Source organism: Piliocolobus tephrosceles, chromosome 14 (genome assembly GCF_002776525.5).
Source record: "Piliocolobus tephrosceles isolate RC106 chromosome 14, ASM277652v3, whole genome shotgun sequence".
In the NCBI taxonomy this organism is placed as follows: Eukaryota; Metazoa; Chordata; class Mammalia; order Primates; family Cercopithecidae; genus Piliocolobus; species Piliocolobus tephrosceles.
This window is the reverse complement of record NC_045447.1, coordinates 62,172,330-62,197,317: the sequence shown is the minus strand read 5'-3', so window position 1 is coordinate 62,197,317 and position 24,988 is coordinate 62,172,330. Positions and strand designations below refer to the sequence as shown.

At 39.2% G+C, this 24,988-nt stretch overlaps 1 protein-coding gene across 2 annotated transcripts in view; it reads left to right on the top strand.

The window, feature by feature from the left end:
- Positions 1-24,988, top strand: part of SH3GL2 (SH3 domain containing GRB2 like 2, endophilin A1) — a 230,754-nt gene that overhangs the window by 158,381 nt on the left and 47,385 nt on the right. The window contains exons 1-3 of one of the 2 annotated variants that reach the window (XM_023197181.2): positions 7,962-7,966; positions 14,485-14,491; positions 14,734-14,802. In XM_023197181.2, coding sequence (XP_023052949.1) covers positions 14,794-14,802 — 9 coding nt within the window. In that variant the 5' untranslated portion in view covers positions 7,962-7,966; positions 14,485-14,491; positions 14,734-14,793. Of the gene's footprint in view, positions 1-7,961; positions 7,967-14,484; positions 14,492-14,733; positions 14,803-24,988 lie in introns of those variants that run through there. The other variant, XM_023197178.3, reaches the window with a different exon arrangement.

The following is a 24,988-nucleotide window of genomic DNA, read 5'->3' as shown; positions in this document are numbered from 1 at the left end:
TGGTATTTGGAGATGGGGCCCTTGGGAGGTATTTAAGGTTATATGAATGTTCATGAGGGTAGGACACTGCTGATGGAATTCATGCCCTTATAAGAAGAGGAAGAGGGAGGGAGGCAGGGGGAGGCAGGGGAGAGAGAGAGAGAGAGAGAGAGAAAGAGAGAGACAGAGACAGAGAGAGAGAGAAAGAGAGAGCATCTTTCTCTCTCCACACAACCACAGAGGAAGGTTTATGTGAGGACACAGTGAGAAGGCGAAGGCAGCCACATGCAAGCCAGGAATTGAGCCTTCACCAAAAACCAACCATGTTGGCACCCTTATCTTGGGCTTCTAGTTCTAGAATCACAAGAAAGTAAGTTGCTGTTGTTTAAGCTACCCAGTCTCTGGTATTTTGTTATGACAGCCCAAGCTGACTTAATAGAATCCCTCATTGCTGTTAGGATGGAAGCCTTTGTTTCGTCCAAAGGGGCTTGCAGGTTCTGGGTTTTGCCAGTGTCTTCAGCTTCGTCTCAAGTGCTCTCTCCCTCCCTCTCTGATTTTCATCCGTGCTGGTCTCTTGGAGGAGCCATGCTTTCCCTATTTACCCCTGGGCCTTTGCACATCCTCCTCACAGTATCCTCAGTGCCTGACATACAAAAGACATTCAGTGACTATTTTTAAATGAACAAGTGGCAGAAATTAGAAGGTAGTCAGGTTCTGACCTATGATGGCAGAGGAGGAGATACTGTGGAAGGGAAACAAGCATATAAAAAAGGCAAAACATCTGACTGTCATGTTGTGTCTGATCGTGACTGTTTTAAATGACATGAGCGTTGAGTAGGCCAACTCACTTTCACTCTTTTCTCGGACTTCATCATATTCTCAACAACAATCATACCAGCACATTAATATTACCCTTTAAAACATAACCTGTTAAGGTAGTGCTGTTGGGAGATTGTGACTGGAGTTGTTAGTTACTCTTTTTCCTGGAACTGACTTTTGCCCTCAAGGTTTGCCACTGCAAGAGGCATATTTGGTGGGAAAGAGGAAAAGACAAATACAATGATGGTTCAGGGGAATGACGTCAAAGAGAATTAATTAGAAATTGGAAGTTAAAGGAAGAATAAGCAGATCAAATTAGTGTAGAGGTTGGTATACTGTTCTACTGCCTCCTTGTCTGTTAATATATTCTGGAGCATGTATCAGGCCTGCACTAGGCACTGGGAAAGAGGGATGAACAAGATCAGAATCACTGCCTTGCAGGAACTCAAAAAATTTGTGAGGCATTCATATAAACAACGATACTTTAAAATACTATCTAACAATACTGTCTAACAGGGGCCATGGGAGCACAAAGGGGTTTGGAAGTCTTCATGGGGAAGAGTATGATTGGCCTAGTGATAATATGATTCAATAGGCCTATAGGCAAAGGAAGGAGATTATGGATTTATTATTGAAGGACACTAAGCCTAATTGATTTTAATCAATTCTTGTTCATTTCCAAGAAAAAGTTTACCAACAGCTTTTAACAATATAAACAGATATAAGAAGCAAATTGTTAAAAATTTAAAAGATTTTTGCACACTGAAGTTGCATATTGATTATAGCCAACCCAAATAGATCCTTTCCTGGGAACAGAAGTTTGATTGGGTTTGGAATCAGGGGACCTGGGTTTCAGTCCTCTCTCTGTAACACCTGGCTGTCTGAACATAGCACACCTGGTCACTTCACTCCCCATGTCCTCAGCAGTTCTTACTGCTGCTGCCTTCCCCACTCTTCAGCACAAGTATGTACCCGTGGGATGATATCTTCCCATCAAATCATAAGTTTACTTCTGCAGTGATTCTTTTTTGATGGGTGGTCAGACCTCCTCTTTCCTACAACCCTCACCCCACATCAAAAGTGTAATCCTTCGTTTTGCCAAAACAAAACAAAACTAGACTGCATAGGCTAGTGAATGTGTTTATTTCCCTCTCACATTCCCTTAACCTCTGCTTGCCAGCTCAGTGGACCAGTGTACTAAAGAACTCTTGTAACCTGAGTTGATTTGATAAGAAAACTTAATATAGGTCCCTTCTAGAAAGTGCACTCTCAGTAGAGAATTGCATTTTGAAATGTAAATCTCAAGTTCATCACTCCATAACAGGTGCCCACAGGCACATTATTTTGCTTTTCAAGATCATCTGGAATGACGCCATTTAGACTAATTGTCCTCAACCTTTTAATTTACCTGGATTTTTGGAAAGTATCTGTGCTTCCTCCTTCAGCCACATGTCTGTCTGAGGCAGAAGCATTTTGGAAATTTATAGTTACCATATCCATGAGTTTTCATATGATGTCATCTTGTTCTTAGGTAACAGGACATATATTGATGCTCATAGATTGACAGTAATCTCTTGCATTGGTGAAGTACTTTACAGTTGACAAAGCACTTACTCAATTATATTGTACAGTCTCCACATAACTTCATGTATAACTGCCCTGTGAGGTAGCTTTTAGTTATCCACATATTTGAAAAGTTAAGAGGTAAGACAGTTTGCCCACAGTTATCAACCTAGTAAGTAGCACACAATGTCCATCAACAGTTGAACGAATAAACAAAATATGGATTATCTATACAATGAAATATTATTCAGCCATAAAAGGAATGAAGCAGTGAGATATGTCACAACAGGAGGAACCTTCAAAACATTACGCTATGTGAAACAAGCCAGAGACAAAACACCACATAATTATATTATTTCATTTATATAAAACGTCCATAGTAGGTAAATCCATAGAGACAGAAGTATATGTGTGGTTACCAAGGGTGGGGTAGAGTTGGGGGAAGGAGCCTGGGCAGTGAATGCTGTAAAAAAGTTCTTTTTGATATGATGAAAGCGGTCTAATATTAGAGTATGGTGATGATTACATAACTCTGTAAATACACTAAAAATCACTGGATTGTATACTTTAAGTGGATGAACCTTTTATGGGATATAAATTATATCTTTACAAAGTAATGCATTATATCTTCTTTCCCCTACATTCCAGAGCTAAAGGACAAGTAACTTCAAAAGTGCTGGCTTCGGGCTCCCTTCCTGGTACATATTCTGCTTCACTTTTGCCACATCATGAGAAGGGGTACCCAGTCTCTTAAAAGTCTTTTCTTTCTAAATATTCCTCTGTGTCTTCCTCTCAGATCTCACTTGACCAACTAAAAGGACAGCCTCCTAGAATCCTGATATTCGCTACCTACCACTCATTGGCAGATGTTGACATTAGCACATTACTAAGCCTAAGAGTTAAAAGGAGACTATGTTTCCTGTGTCCTTTCCGTATTTTGTTTTTTGACATATTTTCGTCGGAGCTGTGCAAACAGTCAACTCATTCAAGAGCAAGTCTTCCACATGGCTTGAAAAGCACTAGGCAGAAACTTGAAAGAAAAGGAAGCCATTAGTGCCGGGTTGGAATCCTGCAATAATACTTAGCACCTGTCTTCAGTTTAGTGTATGAGTATAAGCATGCTAAATCTATAGAAAATCCAGAAATATCCATTATTTATAAAATGCTCCCTATATATTTGTGTGTGTGCATGTATGAGATTTGTATTTATGTAAGAGTATGACATATAACTACAGTTGACCCTTGAACAATACTGATTTGAACTATGGGTTCCACTTATGCAGGGATTTTTTTTTTTTCAACCAAACATGGGTGGAATATAGAATATTCATGGGATGTGAGCCCTGCCTGTGCAGAGGACCAACTTTTTGTATATGTGGGTTCTACAGGGCCAGCTGAGGGACTTGAGTATGTAAGATTTTGGTAGGCACAGGGATTCTAGGTTCCAGAACCAGTCCTCTGCATACAATGAGGGACAACTCTATTGGCACAGAGTTGACTGAGGCAGTAGGAAATGGAAAGATAAAGCTGGCAGCTCTGTCCACACGTGGAAAGCATAATGGGAAGGAAGAGCTTAAGTTAGCAGGTAGGTGGTGTGGGGTTCAGTGACATTACTCTGCATATATGTTTCATCTATTGCAGCAGGCTTTCCTGTTACATACTTATACCCTGTGGGGGCAGAGGACAAGTACAGTTCTGATACCTGAGACTGTGTGAAGAAAACAAGCCAGGAATTTGTGTGGTAGGGGAGCCTCCACAATTTTTTGTCTGATTCAGCATAAGCCTGTATTGTTTATCAGCAGGGAGTCAGCTGCAGTGCAGGCAGCAGACCTCACGGCTTGGGGTGGAAGCAAAGTGGAGCATCTGTCAGTGCATAGCCTTCTTAGGCGGTGATGAGCTGCTTAGCATTCAGGACATTGAGCCCAAGATTATAAATGAAATGTGTTTATGTATGTATGGATGGATGGATATGTATGTCTGCCCTGTCACTAGGAGGCTTTTTACATTTTTTGATTTAGATCATAGAATTTCTATAGATATTAATTTTCAAATTTCATACCTCAGACAGGAATCCTTCTTTCTGAGTTTTGTGTGGTTATATTTTTGATCCTAATTTCTCAGTAAACAGGACTTTTATTTCCTCCATAGAGAAGTCAGTGATTTTTCTGTCTGGGGTCTCTTCTTGCATGCCCCCTGGTAGTCCATCCACTTTCATGACTACCTCTGCAGTCTCTTTATATCTCTTTCTTATTGTTAGCTAAGGTAAAGCTTATGATTTATTATTGCATCTATGAGCATGGTGCCAGTAGCTTCCTTTGGCTTAGGAAGGAAGAACATTTATCTCAGGATAGAGCTTCACTGCCACATTTGGTGACATAAAATGCTATATGGAGAACTGACTATACTGAGGTGTGAAATACATGTAGGAAGTCTCTCAGATATATTCAAATATCCATCAGCTTGCAGTTTGTCCCTGATGTTGGCTTTCTGCAAAGCTGAAATGCCTACCTTGAATGGATGGGAAAAAACTGTCCAAGTCTTAGAGCCCTGCAGCCATCAATTACTGTACTTTTCATGAGCATTTCCTGTGATTCCAAATGATATTTCTATAGGCAGAAAGTGAGATGGAAGAGGGCAATATTGTACACAAAATCATGAGGATGTGAACAGAGCAGCATTGTTCACCATAGCAAAGACTTGGAACCAACCCAAATGCCCATCAATGATAGATTGGATAAAGAAAATGTGGCACATATATACCATGGAATACTATACAGCCATAAGAAAGGATGAGTTCATGTCCTTTGCAGGGACATGGATGAAGCTGGAAACCATCAATCTCACCAAACTCACACAGGAACAGAAAACAAAACACCACATGTTCTCACTGGTAAGTGGGAGTTGAACTTTGACAACACATGGACACAGAGAGGGGAACATCACACACCAGGGTCTGTCGAGGGATTGGGGGATAGGAGAGGGATAGCATTAGGAGAAATACCTAATGTAGATGACGGGTTGATGGGTGCAGCAAACCACCATGGCACGTGTATACCTATGTAACAAACCTACACGTTCTGCACATGTATCCCAGAACTTAAAGTATAGTTTAAAACAATTTTAAAAAACAAATGAACAAATAAAATTTATCTGAGAAAAATAATATGAGGATGTAGTTCCTATTATCTGATTCGTAGTGTCTTTTGGATCATGCTTATTTTGTCTCTAAGCCCATTGTATTAACCTACATCACATATACGCAGTTTGCACTGCTGGAAGCTATCAGACTCTGTTACTCTAATGACTCTGAAATGATTGTTTCAGCCGCACCCTACTGCTACCCCCTTGCCCATCCTCTGGGCTTGCTTATACTCATTAGGGAAATTTCTCTGAATGTTGTGACCTTGTTCTTCCCTGATTCTCCCTTTGCTTTCTGTTTTTTGGTTTCGGTCAGTTTCTTTGGTTCTTTCCCTGCCTCGTCTTTAATTGTTGGTGATGCTCAGGGTTCCTTCCTTGACTCATAGCTGTACTCTGGATGCATGTTCTCTCTGAGCAGTCGCCTCTGAGCTCTGGCAACACAGAAATATATGCACTGTCCTGTGCATATGCTACATTTGTTGCTTGTTTGCTTTTTGTCATATAGAAACTTCTGTGTAATAAAGCTTCTTCCTGATCCCATGTCTGTTCATCTGGCTTACTAATTCCCTTCAGAATCAGCCCAGCCTAGAGGAAGCTTTCCCCAGCCTACTCTTCTCTCTCAGCTATGTTCTAATTGTCCATGAAGGAACTCTGTACTTTTGTTAATGTATGTACACCATTGTATTGAAATGATTTGTTTATATATACAGTCATCTAAACAAAACTGCAGGTTCCCAAACAGCATGTGCCTGTTTTATTTGCATTTAAAACCTTCAGTGCTTGCAAAGTCCCAGGTATATAGTAGGCATTCAATTTGAGTGCTGCTGTATTCATTCCATTTGGTGGATTTAATCTTAAGATGTTTTTGTGTCTTTTTTTCTAAAGAATGGAACTTGCACCAAAATAACCCTAATCTGAAAAAAAAAAATGTGTCATAGCATTTTCTTTTTAAGCACCTTGCATAGTACTTTCTCTTTTCCTCCCTTTCCTAATATATGGTCTGCCTGTGTTATACTATAAATAGTACTGCAGCAGGTAGAAATTGTAGCAGTTAGGGTTCTCCAGAGAAACAGAATGGTGATACATGGATATACATACACACATACATATACATGCATATATATATATACACACATGTATACATATGTGTGTGTATGTGTGTGTGTGTATATATATATATATATATAGAGAGAGAGAGAGAATTTTATTTCAAGGAATTTCCTCATGTGGTTATGTTTGACAAGTCAGAAATTTGCAGGTCAGGTCAGCAGGCTCGGAAACTCTTGGTCAGAAGCTGATGCTTCAGTCTTGAGGCAGAATTCCTTCTTCCTCAGAGTCAGCTCAGCCCTGTCCTTAGGACTTTTCCATTGATTGGATGAGGCTCACCCACATTATGAAGGATAATCTTCTTTACTTGAAGTAAACAGATTGTAGATGTTAACCATTTCCACAAAACAGCTTCACAGCTATTGCTTTAGTTTGGTTGAACAGCTGGATACTGTAGACTTGTGAAATTGATGCATGCAACTCACCATCACAGAAATAAGCATGAAATTTATAGTTGTAATGTATCTTAGAACTCTCCTGATTACCCAGGTCCACCCTGTTCTGGCCCCATTTTGTGGATGAGGAAACAGGCCCAGGGTAGTTTGTAGTTTCAATTCACAAAATTGGTTAGTAGAAAGGGGCTAGCCAGAAACTTTCTCTTAACAAATGAGAAATCCTGATTGATTTGCTTTGGCCTTATCAACTGATTCACCAAGGATTAGGTTCTAGACCACTTAGTAACCAGCTCAGAAATCCCAAAGTAATTACTAGCACTTTTTTTTTTTTCTCTTTATGAGTTCCTTTTTTTTTTCCCCCTCAAGGGGATTTATGACTAGCTTTAAATAGAATTCAAAAAACTACTACATGGCATAAATCAGACCTCAAGTCTTAGAGTCTGTTATTAGCAGACACTGTCTTTTTATACTTTGTGTAACTTCAATGGGTTATGCCAGTGGACTATGAAAATGTATAAAATTTTTTCCTGTTGCCAGGGATGGGAAACTATGGAAACATCATCCCTGCTTGCTGAACTGCCCTCTTAAATTGCTCCTTGTCCGATGATGAACTAAATTATTTGGGGGGGGGGGTTGAAAAATAGAGAAATGCCAGTTATTTTTTATTTGGCACATTGTATATACTCAAAAAATTTTCTGTAATACAAAAATAGGAAACCTTGCGAATGAAACTGTGGGTAGTTATAAACCATCTTTCCAGGAAGGAGCTGAAAGCTCTGCATGATCCCTCTATCATAAATTTTTCTAACTCCTTTTGAAGGATGTAAGTAATTTGCCCCATAGTCTATGGGAATTTTTCATCTTGGGGAAATGGGGCTGAAAAAGTTATTACTTTTAACCCCAATGAACCACACCAGAAACAATTACAGCATCATACAAATCAGTTTCTGCATTTTCCATAAAGTGTTTGGCAAGGAACAAAATAGGCTGGAAGCTGGGAAAAAGGCCAAGTACTTAACTCACTCAAACTCATTTTAAAGTTTTTAGCTCTAGATATTCAAAGAAAATCAGTCTTCATCCTGTTGAATTCATGGGAACATCACTGTTTTTTATATTATATAAAAGGAAACTTTCCAATTTTCTTAAATATACAATTTTTTGATAGTGAGAAATAAAATTATCTCAATTTAGATAGACAAAATGCCTTTACTCATTTTCTAAGAAAATGTTAAATTTTCTTAGAAAAATAAATATGTATTTTTTGAAATCCATTTTCAAAACATCATGGCATTTAAGCATTCCAACTTAATGACAGCTGAGAAAGACTAGTGTGAGACATACATTGCGTAAAGTGAATCCACCCTGTCTATTATACGTGGGGATACCACCATCTGGAAAAACAAGATCTATGTGTATTTAGCCAGATACCAAAAGAATACTGCTGAAATTTCACTCTTCTTTTTCCCTCTAAATATTTGATATATCATCAAGTATTGTATTGTATTTTTAAATGTTTTAGTACTTTACTAAATAACAAAGAATAACAAAGAGCTTTCACATAGAATCAAAGGATGGTCTTTTATTTATTATCAGAGGTGATGCCTTTCTATAAATATTGAGAATACAGTAATGTCCTACAGGGCTAGTTATTATGTCTTTCTAAAGAGCTTTTGCATTAAGTAATGTTCTTTAATAATACACTTAAATTACATTTAGATTTTTTTGCTCAATGTGTGAAATAGTTTAAAATTCCATCTTTCGTTTAAGACTGCTTATTGAGGAATAATAATCCCTTATTTAAATTATGCTCTTTGATAGTTGACAAAGTACTTTTACACATATTTTCTCATCTAATTCTAAAAACAGATTCAGTGTTAGATGATGTTGGTTTTCATTGCTCAGGTGAAGAAATTGAGGCAGCAAGATGTTAGGCGTTTTCTTTTTCACGCAACTATTAGGTGACATTTCCAAGACTGGAATTCATGTCTCTTGACTCTAAATCCAGTTTTTAAAAACTCTTGCCTAAAGTGGCTCTCATTTACTGAATTGTCATTGGCATTTCTTTGTACATGTAAATAAATAATTTTATGGATTGCCCCATAATGCAGATTAGGCAGGATACTTTGTGAATTCTGATTTCTACTCTTCAAACCTATGCATACTTAATTTATAGAATGTTAATTAAAGTAATTCTGTTTTAATATGAGTGAACAAATGGTGCTATACTTAAAATTATGGTGATTTTTCAAAAAAGTATTTTGGAAAAGTATTATATTTATTTTCCATCAAATGTATGTGGGTATACACACAAAAACACACTTGGCAACATTAGTGTGTATTTATATATACAAATATGTGCATATGCATATAAACTAAAATACATGTATTTAGCTAGCACCAGGATTAATGAAAAGAATTAGGTCATTAATACTAATTGCAGTTGTAATGAAAGTCACACAGTGGATGAATGCAGAATAGTTACAATGAAGACAGAATTTTCTTTAGCCTTGGCTGTAAGTAAAATGTCATACATCATGGTTTGTTGGATTTTCTTACTCTTTCCTTGTTGTTGAAAGAGTAAAAGATGTACTTTGCACTGGAGATTAAACTCTTAAGAGATACAGACCGATGCTGACTCAGTTAAGGGTCCTTATTTAATTTACATGCAATTTTTAGTTTTAGAATAATTCATTGAGATAAATGTTTTCTGCTCTGTTCTTCAAGCACTATGTTAATTACCGAAGACTCAGACATTTTCAAATAAAAGAACCTGTGATATATGATCTCCGTTAGCAGCTTACAGTTCAGATGAGCAAATACGCTCAGCAGTTTTACTCATGGAGTGGTTCGTTCCAGGTAATCCAACAGATGATGTCTCATTAAGAATGCAGAGGAAGTCCGATAACTTCCAGTTCGGATGGGGAGTCACAGATGATGGAGAAGGTGTCATCTGGGTGGGCGTTTTTGGCAACTGGTAGAATTTGAAGATTAGAAAAGGGAAATACTTTCAGGTACAAAGCAGAGGGAACAAACAGCACATTTGGTGGATGGTAAGGAAACCTGGCTTTGCATGATGAATAGTGGCTGAACAAAATCAGGGAAATTCAGAGGTAAATAAACTGGCAATGTGGGAGGTATGAATAAATTTGGTTTTAAGTCTATTGAATTTCACTGATGATGCGATTTTCAAGGAGACCTTTATAAATGGCAGTTTGTAAGCACAGTAGTTGGCTCTTAAGCATTTAGTAAATGAAACACAATGCTGGGAAGAATCAGAGCCACCCCTAGAGGGTGGAATGTCTTCTTCATAGAGGTGACAGCTAACTGGGGGAGGATGAGTCATTATTGGAAAGCAGGACAGCATCCTTTGGGCTGAAAACAGTAGTCATTTATTTAAGCTGTCTCTGGCTGGTGGTTGTCTTTGACGTTTTTCTTATTTGATACATGGAAAAAATGTAGCACAAGACGTCCAATACTGCAGGCTTAAAATTAAGACTTTTAATTTGAAGTGTGAGTTGATTGTATTATTTATTTTCTTTTTTGAAACTTGAGCTGTTTGAAATACCATCCCAGAATGAGGTGGGCAGTCTTCTTTGCCTTGGTTTATGCTGCCTCTAGGTCATCTTTACATAGTATTCGCTATCTTTACTGAATACCTCTTGTGAGGAAGACAATAAGGAATAAGAGGAAAATGAGATTTTTAGTTTGTTTGGAATACAGAGTGTATGGGAAGTGTAATAGATTAGAAGTATAAAGTCTCAATGTTGTACTAAATGGGCACCATTAAAGGTTTTGAACCATCAATGTTTTTAGATTTTTAGATGGTACAGGGGAGTTGTTTTTAGTTTTTTTTGGATGATATAGGGGGACATATTGGTTCACTTGTACTGTTCTGTTTGATTCTCATATCTTTTGCTTTTAAATAGGTGAACAGTTTCTCAAATGGCAGATATGTTAAAGTGTACTAAGTGGCATCAGATAATATTCAGTACTGTAAAGTCTCAATTTTAGATATCACCTCGCTGGAAAAATAATAGCATCAAATAAGCGGTACCAGGTAAGGAGAAACAGAATTCATTATCAGTGAGCCTGTATTCCTCACCTTGATCCTTATGCATAAAATAAAAGGAAGTTTTAATAACATTATTTAAAGAAAAGGAAGAAAACATGTTTGCCATACTCCTAAGGAATGAGTCAGTTGTTACATAGTCCACTATGTTTAATTCAGGGCCTTGATATATTTAGCCCCTTTGTGACTTGGAAAAATAGCCCAGAGAACAGTATAGATGTTATTTTTAATATTACTTTTTCCCCCAGGAATCTAATTACATAAGAAATTTTTTATATCAACCAACCAGTCAGGCCAGTATCAGTGTCTAACTGCTAACATCATTCGCTATATTCCGTGAACTGTCTCTCTCAGCAGCTCAAATGTCAGCTTTTACAGAGAAGAGAAAAGCTGTCTCTTGTTCTCATTCTCATTTAGGCACTCCTCCCTTCTTCCTTTCCCTCTCTTCCTCCCTCTCTCTTTTTTGAACACACACACACGCACACACACACACACACACACACACACACCGAAGAGTTAAAGCCAGTGGATTGATGATTTGACCTCAGTGTGTTGTCAAGACTAGTTCTGAATTATTAATGGCCAGTGGGATCCAAGTATCTCATTTGATAGAGCGATCCAGCTACTGTGGTGCTACGATGTTGATGGATGCAAGAGGGGAAATTAAAATCACTCTATATTTAACAATATAGGACTGAAAGTGTGATATAGGCCCTTGTGCTTTTGATAAAGGAAATAGTTTATTCTCTAGAGTTGGTCAAAATGTGATTAACACAGGGTTACCAGGATTCGCTATTAATGAAGGCATCTCTCAGCTATATGTTTCCTTGTGTGTCTGTTTTTTAAATGAAATTAAATATCACAGGTCACAGGTCACATGAGGGGTCGATCTATGATTCTTTTTGACAAAAAAATAGAATCTTGGAATATAGTGAGACAGTCATGTAGAATGGAGACAACAATTGATTTGGGGTTCTGTAGAAAATATTTCTTTATTGTGTGGGAGTTCAACTAGAGTTTCCTAACCCAAATTTAGTGGTAAACTATGTACTTGAAAAATATGACACAAGAAGGGACTGACATGTGAGCTAAAACTGCTGTCACTGAGCATAGTGAGAGGGAATCAGTGTGACAGTAAAAATTGGTTTGTTGATACGGATAATATTATATTAATAACCTTTAAGACCCCCTCTATTCATGACTTTCTGTAACTTAAACCTGAATATGCTGGTCCACTCACTGGCAGTTGATTTTTTTTTTTTTTTTTTTTTTTTTGAGTCTGAGTCTCACCTGTCACCCAGGCTGGAGTGCAGTGGCACAGTCACGGATCACTGTGGCCTCAACTTCCTGAGCCCAAGCAGTTCTTTCAAATTCTTTCACCTCAGCCTCCAGAGTATCTGGGACCACAGGTGCACACTACCATGTTCAAATAATTTATTTTTATTTTTGTAGAGGCAGAGTCTTACTTACTATGTTGCCCAGGCTGGTCTTGGAAATCCTGCGATCCTCCTGCCTCAGGCTCCCAAAATGCTAGGATTACAGGTGTGAGCCACTGTGCCTGGCCTCGTAGGTTCTTAACTGAATTCTAACCTCCCCTCACCCAATTTCTAGTTTGGTAAAAACCCTTACAAATGCAGACCAAGAAGCTGGCTGACAAACAAGATCACAGTTGATACAGGCTTCAGGTTAGGTGGTATTGATGTCAGACAAATCCTAAATCTGTGAAGACTGCTGAAATAGGGGATCATCAGTCGGCATCACTCAGGGCACAAGTTAAGTGAGAGGGCTGATATCAAGAATTAAGAATTAAGGCAGTGAGTACACCTCTAGCCTTCTGAGTCTAATAGAACTTCAGACGGAGACAGCCAGCACCACGGACAGCTCTTCAGAGCTGTCGGGTGGCTTTAAAAACTCCTAGGGGTTTTTCCTAGAAAAACTGCTTCTATTTCTTCCTAGCTAAAGATGTTTGCTGTAGACAAGTATCGTACTTTATGCAACCCTCACTTTTCTCATCTGCAATGTAGTAATAATATATATTCTATATAGTTCTCCAGGTATACATATTAAATGATAAATTGAAAGTGAAAGTATGTGTCAGTGATACAAATTTAATAACCTTTCACTTTGAATCATTGCCCTTTATCTACCTAAGATTGTATTATGTCAAGGAAAATTGCCAGCTTCTTCTCAGAGTATGAAATAACAGTTAGATAAACTGATGGGAGAAACTGGGATACAGTAAACAGATACACATTTTATTGGTGAGAGATGGGAACTAGGATTTATTGTATACCGTTAGGTTCCAACATATGCTCTTATAATTCTTATGCCATTTAATTTTCATAACCACTCTGTATTCCTATCAAGGAATGGAGGGGTCAGTCCACGTCATGCTCTTCCACTGTGCCATATTTCTCCTATTTCTACTGATGGGGTGGAATGGGTGGCATCGGGTATGCAGGGCCAGAGTGATGGTAGAATTCCAACTCGTGGCTGTCCCAAGAGTGGTCTCTTCTGAGAGTTTTCCTGATGGCAGGAAGTGGAAGTGAAGGACAGACAGGGGGTAAGGAACACAGCTTAGGCCCCCCAACAAGGAGATATCAGTGCATTCCTGGCCACGAGGTGGAGCAGGGTATCCAGGGGCCCTTTGGAGGGAGGTGAACCAGGTTGTTGCTGAGTTTACTGTGGGTTGGTCATGGTAGGAATCTTCTCAAAGACCTTCAACCTAGCTGATATTGAAGGAAATTAAAAACCATACTTTGTTATCTGTGTGCGATAACTTTATGTAATACAGTGACAGCTTAGGGAAAAGCATCTGTCTTTACAATTAGGGTATTTTAAAGGGAATGAAAAAGTCTTGTGCCATTAACATTTAGTATTTCTGTCTTTGATAAAACCAGAGTGTATTTTGTGTGATCCCTTTGTGTTTAATTTGAATCATTATTTCAGAAAAATTTCAGAACATAATAGTGTATCTAATTTTTATGAACATGAGTTTTACATGTGGTTAATGACTGTTTTCATTTGTTATTTGACAAATATAAAATGTGTGATAATGGAAAATGATCAAGTAGCAAAGAAATGCCCTCAACAGCTTTCCATATGTTTTGTCTTATGTACATAAGGATGTAGACAGCTTTATGAGACAGACTATACTATACAAGTACTTTTGTTCGAAGATTAGCTGGACTGAGACTTTTTTCTTTGTATAACTGCTTGATAGATGTTTGTGATTATCTGTTCAATAGCCCATTTAGGACTAGGATGAAGAAGCAGCAATTTTCTACATAGGTAGCATTTTAGATCTATTATCAGAGGGAAATGATTATTGTATGATGCTCTTGTCCCTTAGAACTTTCAAGAGGAAAATGTTAGGATTAGGTAGTTATATAATGATTTATTTGATAGAAGGAGCACTGAGGTTGAAATAAGAAGATACAAATTTGAATGCTTGCTTCTATACCCACCAGATGCATAGCCTTTAGTAAGTTGTTCAGACCCTCAGAGCCACAGTTTGCTGTTATAAAAATAAGACTCTCCACATAACTTAGGGAATGGTTGTGAGATTACATTAGATGATATTTGCGAAAGTGCTTAAAATTTCTAACACATTTTTAAAAGAAACTATTTATAATAATTCTCCTTTGTGGTTATTTTCTACAGAAAGTGAGTGAGAAGGTTGGAGGAGCTGAAGGAACCAAGCTAGATGATGACTTCAAAGAGATGGAAAGGGTAAGCCTTCACTACTGCCTAGTGTTCCCTTTGACATAAAAATGTCTGTCATAATTAGAGGAGAAGAGAAAACGGGAGAGGGCAACTGTTTTCCACTGGTCTCTGAGAATACATTTTGTTATTTACAACTACTTTTCATGTACATTTTAAAACATAAAATGTAAAATATTCTGTGTTCCCTTTGTACTGTCCTGAGAGCAAAACCTCAGTGAGGGTGAAAGATCACGATGCACTTTTCCTGATGGGTTTCATCATCATTTTTAAAAAATAAGGACAGCGTTGAGCTGATGTTTGAATTAGGGTGAGATGGGTAGAAAAGAAGCTGTAGAATGACATCCGAAATGTTTTTGGGAGAGTTTAAGTCGGTTTCTTGCTTTAAGGACCTTCCTTACTAGATGATTGGCCAGAGGCAGCCAGGTATAGTGGAGAGAATAGAGTTTTGGAGCCTGTCCAACCTTGGCTCAAACTTCCCTTTCTACCATGTGTCGCAAAAGTCCATCTGTTGATCAGAGACTCTTTACTATTTTATTATTATTATTGTTATTATTTTTTGAGATAGAGTCTTGCTCTGTTGCCCAAGCTGGAGTGCAGTGGCGTGATCTTGGCTCACGGCAACATCCGCCTCCTGGGTTCAAGCGATTCTCCTGCCTCAGCCCCATGAGCGTCTGGGATTACAGGCGCACACCACCACATCTGGCTAATTATTGTATTTTTGGTAGAGATGGGGTCTTACCATGTTGGCCAGGCTGGTCTCGAACTCCTGACCTCAGGTGATCTGCCCACCTCAGCCTCCCAAAGTGCTGAGATTACAGGCGTGAGCCACTGCGTCCGGCAGAGCCCCTTTTTAGGTGAATGTAAAGTGAGAATACTAATACTCATTTGGGGGATTTTAGTTAAGGATTAAAAATAATGTAGCTTATTTAGCTTTCTGCTTAAAAGATAGGTTCTCAGCAAGTGAGGGTAGAAGTGATGAACAAAACATCTCATTTTATTTTTCTTGGGACATGAGCCATGTTTTCTCTTTTACTTTTACTTTAAGTCTCTTCAGAGCAAGTGATATTTAGGGTTATGATTGAAAGTGTGTATTACATTGTGCACAGAAACATCTTAGGTCTTAAGTGGTTGGTGGGTAATGGATCTGAGAGTACCAATCCTGAACTTGAACAGAAGAGGATGTTGCAAACCTGTGGTACCTAGAAACCGCATTTAAGCATTGTTAAGAATATTGCTTGTGTACTTCGTTATAACAAAGCAATTTTTTAATATTCTGATTTTTATTCTACCAGAAGTTTTTTAGGGACTGGATATATTTTTAATCTGTATCAGATCCAACAGGCTACCTCAGTTTTGCTGTTTTTGCTGTTTGTATGAAGAGTCAAACAAAAAATTCCTAGGTATACCTCAGTGTAGTATGGGAAATTTAAAAAAATCCTAGGTACTTTCTGCCTGTCTTTTTTAGTTTTTCTCTTGGAGAGTTTATTGATGAATTCAATAAATATTTTCTTTGTGTCTTCCATGAACCAGGAGGTAGAATATAGACAAGGTTCCTGAGTGCATGAAGTCCATAGTCTAGTGGGGAGGGCAAACTTGGGACAAGTAATGACCAGCATGGCAAGAAGGAAAACTCATGGGGCTACAGAAGCCCAGCACAGAGAAACTCACCCATACTGCATTGTCAGGGAGAACCTTCCTGACAGTTAAGTGAAGATGGAGAAGAGTTAGCAGAGCCTGGTAAAGGAAACAGCATGCAAGCAGGCAAGAGGGAAGAGCTGAGTTCCCCCACCCTCCAAAAAAAGATAAGTTGCCAAGAGGCAGGGTTTTGTGAAATCAGATTGCATAGTATTGACCCAGCTGGTCATTCTGACTAAGTTCTTGAGATAGGCCTCACTGATGCGTACCCACTGGTGAGGAGATTTTATACTGGAATTCTGAGTCCCAGCCTTCGGAAGTCTGGAAAACCAGACTTACAGCTGAGGCCTGCCTGCTACGTGCTCCAGGTAGACCAAAGTCTGCATTGGTTCCTATTTCTCATCTCTGGATGGTTCTAAATACCACCTAATCCTCAACCCAAACTGGTAGCCACTAATATCCATAGTTCTGGAAATAGTATTTTACCCATCAATCTTGTAAAGCATCTGAGACTCCAGGAACTGACACACATTTCCAAAATGTCTTGTCTTTGACTTTTCTACTGCCCATAAAATTGGAGTTCCTCACGTTTCATTTGAGCAGCCCATGGGTTAATCAGCCTCTGTCTTCACCCAGTCTTGCTTGATCTCTCCTTGTCCTTTGATGCTCCTCCTTCGCTGCACCCCTGGAGAGCATTTATAGTATGCCACATGGCCAATGTCATGTAATTAATGAAAGATTAGGCAGGTATTTAGGAATTTGGGACTAAGTACCAGGAATGAGAATTTGACACTTCCTTTTAGCATCTGCTATACTGAAGGGAATAAGCTAGGCAGCTCACTGTCTAAACTGAGACAAACTAACTTTCTGTTTCTTAAATGAGACTAAAAAGAATAGGAAATTTGGAAAACTGAGTAGAATCTATCACTGAGCAACTAATTAGACCTTTGGAGATTTATTTTGATGAGAAATGTATGCCAGTTTTGCAAACTAATTGAAATAAAAGAGACTCTTGCAAGAATTTTACTTTAGGCAAATACCAACAGACCTTCCTCTGAGTCTGAAAATAAGGTATAAGGATTATTTCTCCTAATTTATAGAAATGTTTCTGAAGCTTTTATTTCAAAATACAGATATTCCGGCAACAAAGTAAACTTCTGATTGACTGAAGAACATACTCATGGCTCTTTACTTGGGTTTATACCTGAGTAAATTGAGAGATTTAGGTTTCAGTGCAGTGTGGAAATTGTTTTGCTTTGTTTGATTCTGTATATCTTTTGTTTCATCTGTGTCTCTATTGCAAATTTTGTACTCTCGACCCATGCTAAATTTACATGGATAGTGTAAGATTTCTGTGGTAATTGAAAAGCACTTGCTTTGGATTTAGACTCTCAAATCTTTTCTCTCCTGTTACTGTATTATTCACACAAATGTTTTAGCTCAGTGTCCCCAAGCAGACAGAAGAATTGCCTTTCCATAGTTGGTTTTCTGCTCATCAGGCATTTGGCGTAGAGAGACCTTTGCTCATCTGTATTCTCGGAGGTGCAATTAGATAACAAAATGAAATAAATTAGAGGCTTCCTTTAAGCAGCACTACTGGGAGAGAGAAGTGGGTTTTCCTAGGGGTGTTTCTCTAATCAGCCACCCCAGCAGCTCTCTGGCTGAGATGCAGTAAAATCAGCATGTATATCCCTTAGCTCTGCAGCCCTCCTCTCCCTGAGCTGATTGGATGGAATCCTGCGGCTGTGCTGTCTCTGTAGGATCCCTGCCCGTCATTATTTCTCTCCTCTTAAGTGCCTTGCATGGAATTCTTTCTGTTTTCATTTTAAATGCTGTCTGTTGCTTACAAGCTTTGTCAAAACACAGGCTAAATGTCTTACTGTGGTGCAACATTGGAGGATTTCTTCTTTGAAAAGCTATAGGTTTTTTTGTCAAGAGGAAGTTCTAAAATTTGAAGAACTCTGATACCTTCTCAAATTTTCTCAGTTGCTGTAATGATCGTGTAGTTTTTTGTTGTGTTTACAATTACATTCATTAATTTATTCGGAACGTGCCTCCATGTTAAGGCACTATCCCTGTCTTCAAGGGGCTTCCAGTTTTGATTTTTAAAAAATAGATATGTAAATCAGTACCTCACATAACATAGTGCTTGGTGTCCTGGGGAGGATTCCCATGGAATCTTCAGGCTGGGTATATCAGGCTTTCTAGAAGAGAGAAGGTGTCTGAGCTAAATCCTGAACATGTCTTTTGTCCCTGATTATATGGTTCATTCAGAATTCTAACCCGAGGAATATAGTATCTCTTTTGCAGCCTGAAAATTATCCTGGGAAATCCCTTGTGTTGAACCCAGAAGATGTGCTAGGGATAGAAACATGGCTATAGGTGCTTCAACAAAAATGGGATTCTTTTTAAGGAGCAGCCTTGAGTTTTAGGAAGAGCAGGTTGTTGAGAAAGAATGCCATTTCGTATGAGAGTAAGAGAGGATTATTGGCAGAGTCGATGTGGAGAAAGCCTAATAGGAAAATGTCCATGGTCATTATCTTCATACACTCAGTCACTGGGTGGAGAGGGGTTCAATTTTTCTATCCAGCCCAAGTGGTAGAGCTAGAATTAAGGAGTAGAAACCATGGGGAGATAGATTCTGGCTCAAAACTTTTGGCTATCAAAGCCGGGTTTTTGGTGTGTGTTTTTTTGTTTTGTTGTTGTGTGTGTGTGTGTGTGTGTGTGTGTGTTTGCCTCAGGAATGACTGAATTCCCTATTGCTGCCCATGTTTGACTCCCTAGTTCCCACTGCCCATGTTGGAACACAGGCCGACCTACTAGTTCCCTGCCATCATGTGAGCCACACCAGTCATCTCTTGTGACTTTTGTGTTTAGTGATTTGTTACTAATAATGTCACTTTTTAATGATGTCACTCTTACTTGGATTCCAGCGCTCTCAAGTGGGAGAGAAAGGAGTAGAGTTCCAGCTAGAATGCTCTGAGCAACACATATCCCCGAGTGCACCTGTGGACGTCTCCTTCATGGTGTGATAGGAAAGGAGGAGGCATGGAGCATTGTGCCAAGACACACACCCCACCCTGGTGTGGGAATGTAAGAAGGGCCAGAGCCCCAAACAAGATGAGCTGTAAAGACATCTTTCTCCTTAGTCTGAAATTCAGTGACAACAAGCTTCCTCTAAGTTACATGTTTGCAATATAGTTCCAAGCTTATATTCATTAAAGGTAATGACCAAGAAAATTAACAGCAAAAAAATACATTGGAGCAATCACAGCATTCTAATAACCTTGTTTGTTTTTGTTTTTTAACACGTCAGTTGGGCTTTCTGAATACATAAGATAATGCTTTAAATCATGGCAGCTTGGTGACAGATGCATTAACTCTTCTGAGTCAGTAGGGGACTATTAAAAACATTACTCTTGTACCTGCCTGTACGTCGCTGCCAGACAGACCTTCCCAGGACACTGTTATCATCATGTCTCTGTGATTGTTTATTTAGCTGTTCTTGTTCAGGAGTCTCAGTACTTTAAGTGGGTGTGTATGCATTATTAATAGTTGCATTTTCTTCAGTGACAGAGAAGTTAAGAATTTGAACATATTTTAGTTTTTAATATGACATTTTAACATTTCTTTTATGTTACCACTGTGAGTTACCCCATGTTCAAGTGGGTGTGTAATTCATCTACTTATTTATCTAATTTATTTATTTACTAACTTGGAGATTGAGCTCTCACTCTTTTGTCCAGGCTGGAGTGTAGTAGCTCAATCATGCTCACTATCATCTCAAACTTCTGGGCTCAAGTGATCCTCCTGCCTCAGCCACCCAAGTAGCTGGGACTACAGGCACACACCACCATGCCTGGCTAATTTTTATTATTTATTTTATCTTTGAGGTCCAATTTATTTCTTTTTTTAAACTTTTATTTTAAGTTCAGGGATACATGTGCAGGTTTGTTACATAGGTAGACATGTGTCGTGGGGGTTTATTGTACAAATGATTTCATTACCCAGGTATTAAGCCTAGTACCCATTAGTTATTTTTCCTGATCATCTCCCTCCTCCCACCCTCCACCCTCCATTAGGTCCCAGTGTGTGTTGTTCCCCTCTGTGTGTCCATGTGTTCTCATCATTTTTGTACCACTTATAAGTGAGAACATGTGGTATTTGGTTGTCTCTACCTGCATTAGTTTGCTAAAGATAATGGCCTCCAGGTCCATTGATGTCCCTGCAAAGAACCTGATCTCTCTTTTTTATGGCTGATTAGTATTCCATGGTATATACATATCACATTTTCTTTATCTAGTCTGTCATTGTTGGGCATTTGGGTTGATTCCATATCTTTGCTATTATTAATAGTGCTGCAGTGAACACATGTGTGCATGTGTCTTTATAATAGAACAATTTATATTTCTTTGGGTGTATATAGAGTAATGGGATTGCTGGGTCAAATGGCATTTCCGTCTTTAGGACTTTGAGGAATCACCACACTGTTCTCCACAATGGTTGAACTAATTTACACTCCTACCAACAGTGTATAAGCATTCCTTTTTCTCCACAACCTTGCCAGCATCTGTTATTTTTTGACTTTTTAATAACAGCCATTTAGACTGGTGTGAGATGGTGTCTCATTGTGGTTTTGATTTGTGTTTCTCTAATGACCAGTGATGTTGAGTGTTTTCTCATATGTTTATTGGCCACATAAATGTCTTGTTTTGAAAAGTGTCCATGTCCTTTGTCAACTTTTTAATGGAGTTGTTTGATTTTTTTCTTGTAAATTTGTTTAAGTTCCTTATAGGTGCTGGATATTAGACCTTTGGTGGATACGTAGCTTGCAAAAATTTTCTCATTCTATAGTTTGTTTACTCTGTTGGTAATTTCTTTTGCTGTGCAAAAGCTCTATGGTATAATTAGATCCCATTTGTTAATTTTTGCCTTTGTTGCAATTGCTTTTGGTGTCTTCCTCCTGAAATTTTTGCCCATGCCTGTGGCCTGAGTGATATTGCCTAGGTTGTCTTTCAGGGTTTTTATGATTTGGGGTTTTACATTTAAGTCTTTAATCTGTCTTGAGTTAATTTTTGTATGCAGTGTAAGGGAGGGGTCGAGTTTCAATCTTCTGCATGTGGCTAGCCAGTTATCCCAGCACCATTTGTTGAATAGGGAATCTTTTCCCCATTGTTTGATTTTTGTCAGATTTGTCAAAGACCAGATAACTGTAGGTGTGCAGTTTTATTTCTGAGATCTCTATTCTATTCTGTTGGTTTATGTGTCTGTTTTTGTACCAGTACCATGCTGTTTTGGTTATTGTAGCCCTGTGGTATAGTTTGAAGTTGGATAGCATGATGCCTCCAGCTTTGTTCTTTTTGCATAGGATTGCATTGGCTCTTCAGGCTCTTTTCTGGTTCCATATGAATTTTAAAATAGTTTTTCCTAGTTCTGCTAACAATCTTAATGGTAGTCTAATAGGAATAGCATTGAGGCGTGCCCAAGATGGTGGAATAGGAACAGCTCCAGCCTCCTGCTCCCACCATGAGTGACACAGAAGACGGGTGATTTCTGCATTTTCAACTGAGGTACCGGGTTCATCTCACTGGGGAGTGCCGGACAATCGGTGCTGGTCGGCTGCTGCAGCCCGACTAGCGAGAGCCGAAGCAGGGCGAGGCATCGCCTCACCTGGGAAGCACAAGGGGGAAGGGAATCCCTTTTCCTAGCCAAGGGAAACTGAGACAACCAACACCTGGAAAATCAGGTAACTCCCACCCTAATATTGCACTTTACCAAGGGTCTTAGCAAACGGCACACCAGGACATTATATCCCACACCTGGCCTGGAGGGTCCCAAGCCCATGGAGCCTCCCTCATTGCTACCACAGCAGTCTGAGATCTAACTGCAAGGTGGCAGCCAGGCTGGGGGACAGGCGCCCGCCTTTGCTGAGGCTTAAGTGGGTAAACAGAGCCAACAGGAAGCTTGAATTGGGTGGAGCCCACTGCATCTCAAGGAGGCCGGCCTGCCTCTGTAGACTCCTTCTCTGGGGACAGGGCATAGCTAAACAAAAAGCAGCAGAAACCTCGGCAGAGGTAAATGCCCCTGTCTGATAGCTTTGAAGAGAGCAGTGGATCTCCCAGCACGGAGGTTGAGATCTGAGAACAGACTGCTCAAGTGGGTCCCTGACCCCTGGGTAGCCTAACTGGGAGACATCCCCCACTAGGTGCAGACCGACACCTCACACCTCACATGGTGAGGTACACCCCTGAGATGAAGCTTAGACAGCAACACTCGCTGTGCAGCAGTATTCTATCTTCTGCAGCCTCCGCTGCTGATACCCAGGTAAACAGGGTCTGGAGTGGACCTCAAGCAAACTCCAACAGACTTACAACTGAGGGTCCTGACTGTTAGAAGGAAAACTAACAAGCAGAAAGGGCACCCACACCAAAACCCCATCAGTATGTCACCATGATCAAAGACCAAAGGCAGATAAAACCACAAAGATGGGGAAAAAGCAGTGCATAAAAGCTGGAAATTCAAAAAATCAGAGCGCATCTCCCCCTCCAAAGGAACACAGCTCATTGCCAGCAAAGCTGGCGGAGAATGACTTTGACGAGTTGAGAGAAGAAAGCTTCAGTCAATCAAACTTCTCAGAGCTAAAGGAGGAACTACATAACCAGCGCAAAGAAACTAAAAACCTTGAAAAAAGAATGGATGAATGCATAACTAGAATAATCAATGCAGGGAAGACCTTAAAAGAACTGATAGAGATGAAAACCCTAATACGAGAAATATGTGACAAATGCACAAGCTTCAGTAACTGACTCGATCAACTGGAGGAAAGAGTATCAGCAATTGAAGATCAAATGAATGAAATGAAGCAAGAGGAGAACTGTGGAGAAAAAAGTAAAAAGAAAATGAACAAAGCCTCCAAGACGTATGGGATTATGTGAAAAGACCAAATCTACGTCTGATTGGTGTGCCTGAAAGTGAGGGGAAAATGGAACCAAGTAGGAAAACACTCTACAGGATATCATCCAGGAGAACTTCCCCAACCTAATAAGGCAGGCCAACATCCAAATTCAGGAAATACAGAGAATGCCACAAAGATACTCCTCGAGAAGAGCAACTCCAAGACACATAATTGTCAGATTCACCAAAGTTGAAATGTAGGAAAAAATGTTAAGGGCAGCCAGAGAGAAAGGTTGCGTTAAACACAAAGGGAAGCCCATCAGACTAACAGCAGATCTCTTGGCAGAAACTCTCCAAGCCAGAAGAGAATGGGGGCCAATATTCAACATTCTTAAAGAAAAGAATTTTCAACCCAGAATTTCATATCTAGCCAAACTAAGTTTCATAAGTGAAGGAGAAATCAAATCCTTTACAGACAAGCAAATGCTTAGAGATTTTGTCAACACCAGGCCTGCCCTAAAAGAGATCCTGAAGGAAGCACTAAACATGAAAAGGAATAACAGGTACCAGCCATTGCAAAAACATGTCAAAATGTGAAGTCCATTGATACTAGGAAGAACTGCATCAACTAGCGAGCAAAATAACCAGCTAATATCGTGATGACAGGATGAAGCTCACACATAACAATATTAACCTTAAATGTAAATGGACTAAATGGTCCAATCAAAAGACACAGACTGGCAAATTGGATAAAAAGTCAAGACCCATCAGTTTGCTGTGTTCAGGAGACCCATCTCACATGCAGAGACACACATAGGCTCAAAATAAAGGGATGAAAGAAGATCTGCCAAGCAAATGGAAAACAAAAAAAAGCAGGGGTTGCAATCCTAGTCTCTGATAAAACAGACTTTAAACCATCAAAGATCAAAAGAGACAAAGAAGGCCATTACATAATGGTAAAGGGATCAATTCATCAGGAAGAGCTAACTATCTTAAATATATATGCACCCAATACAGGAGCACCCAGATTCATAAAGCAAGTCCTTAGAGACTTACAAAGAGACTTAGACTCCCATACAATAATAATGGGAGACTTTAACACCCCACTGTCAACATTAGACAGACCAACAAGACAGAAAGCCAACAAAGATATCCAGCAATTGAACTCAACTCTGCACCAAGCAGACCTAATTGACATCTACAGAACTCTCCACCCCAAGTCAACAGAATATACATTCTTCTCAGCACCACATCGCACTTATTCCAAAATTGACCACATAGTTGGAAGTAAAGCACTCCTCAGCAAATGTACAAGAACAGAAATTATAACAAACTGTCTCTCAGACCACAGTGCAATCAAACTAGAATTCAGGACTAAGAAACTCAATCAAAACCACTCAACTACATGGAAACTGAACAACCTGCTCCTGAATGACTACTGGGTGCATAACGAAATGAAGGAAGGAATAAAGATGTTCTTTGAAACCAATGAGAACAAAGATACAACATACCTGAATCTCTGGGACATATTTAAAGCAGTGTGTAGAGGGAAATTTATAGCACTAAATGCCCATGAGAGAAAGCAGGAAAGATCTAAAATTGACACCCTAACATCACAATTAAAAGAACAAGAGAAGCAAGAGCAAACACATTCAAAAGCTAG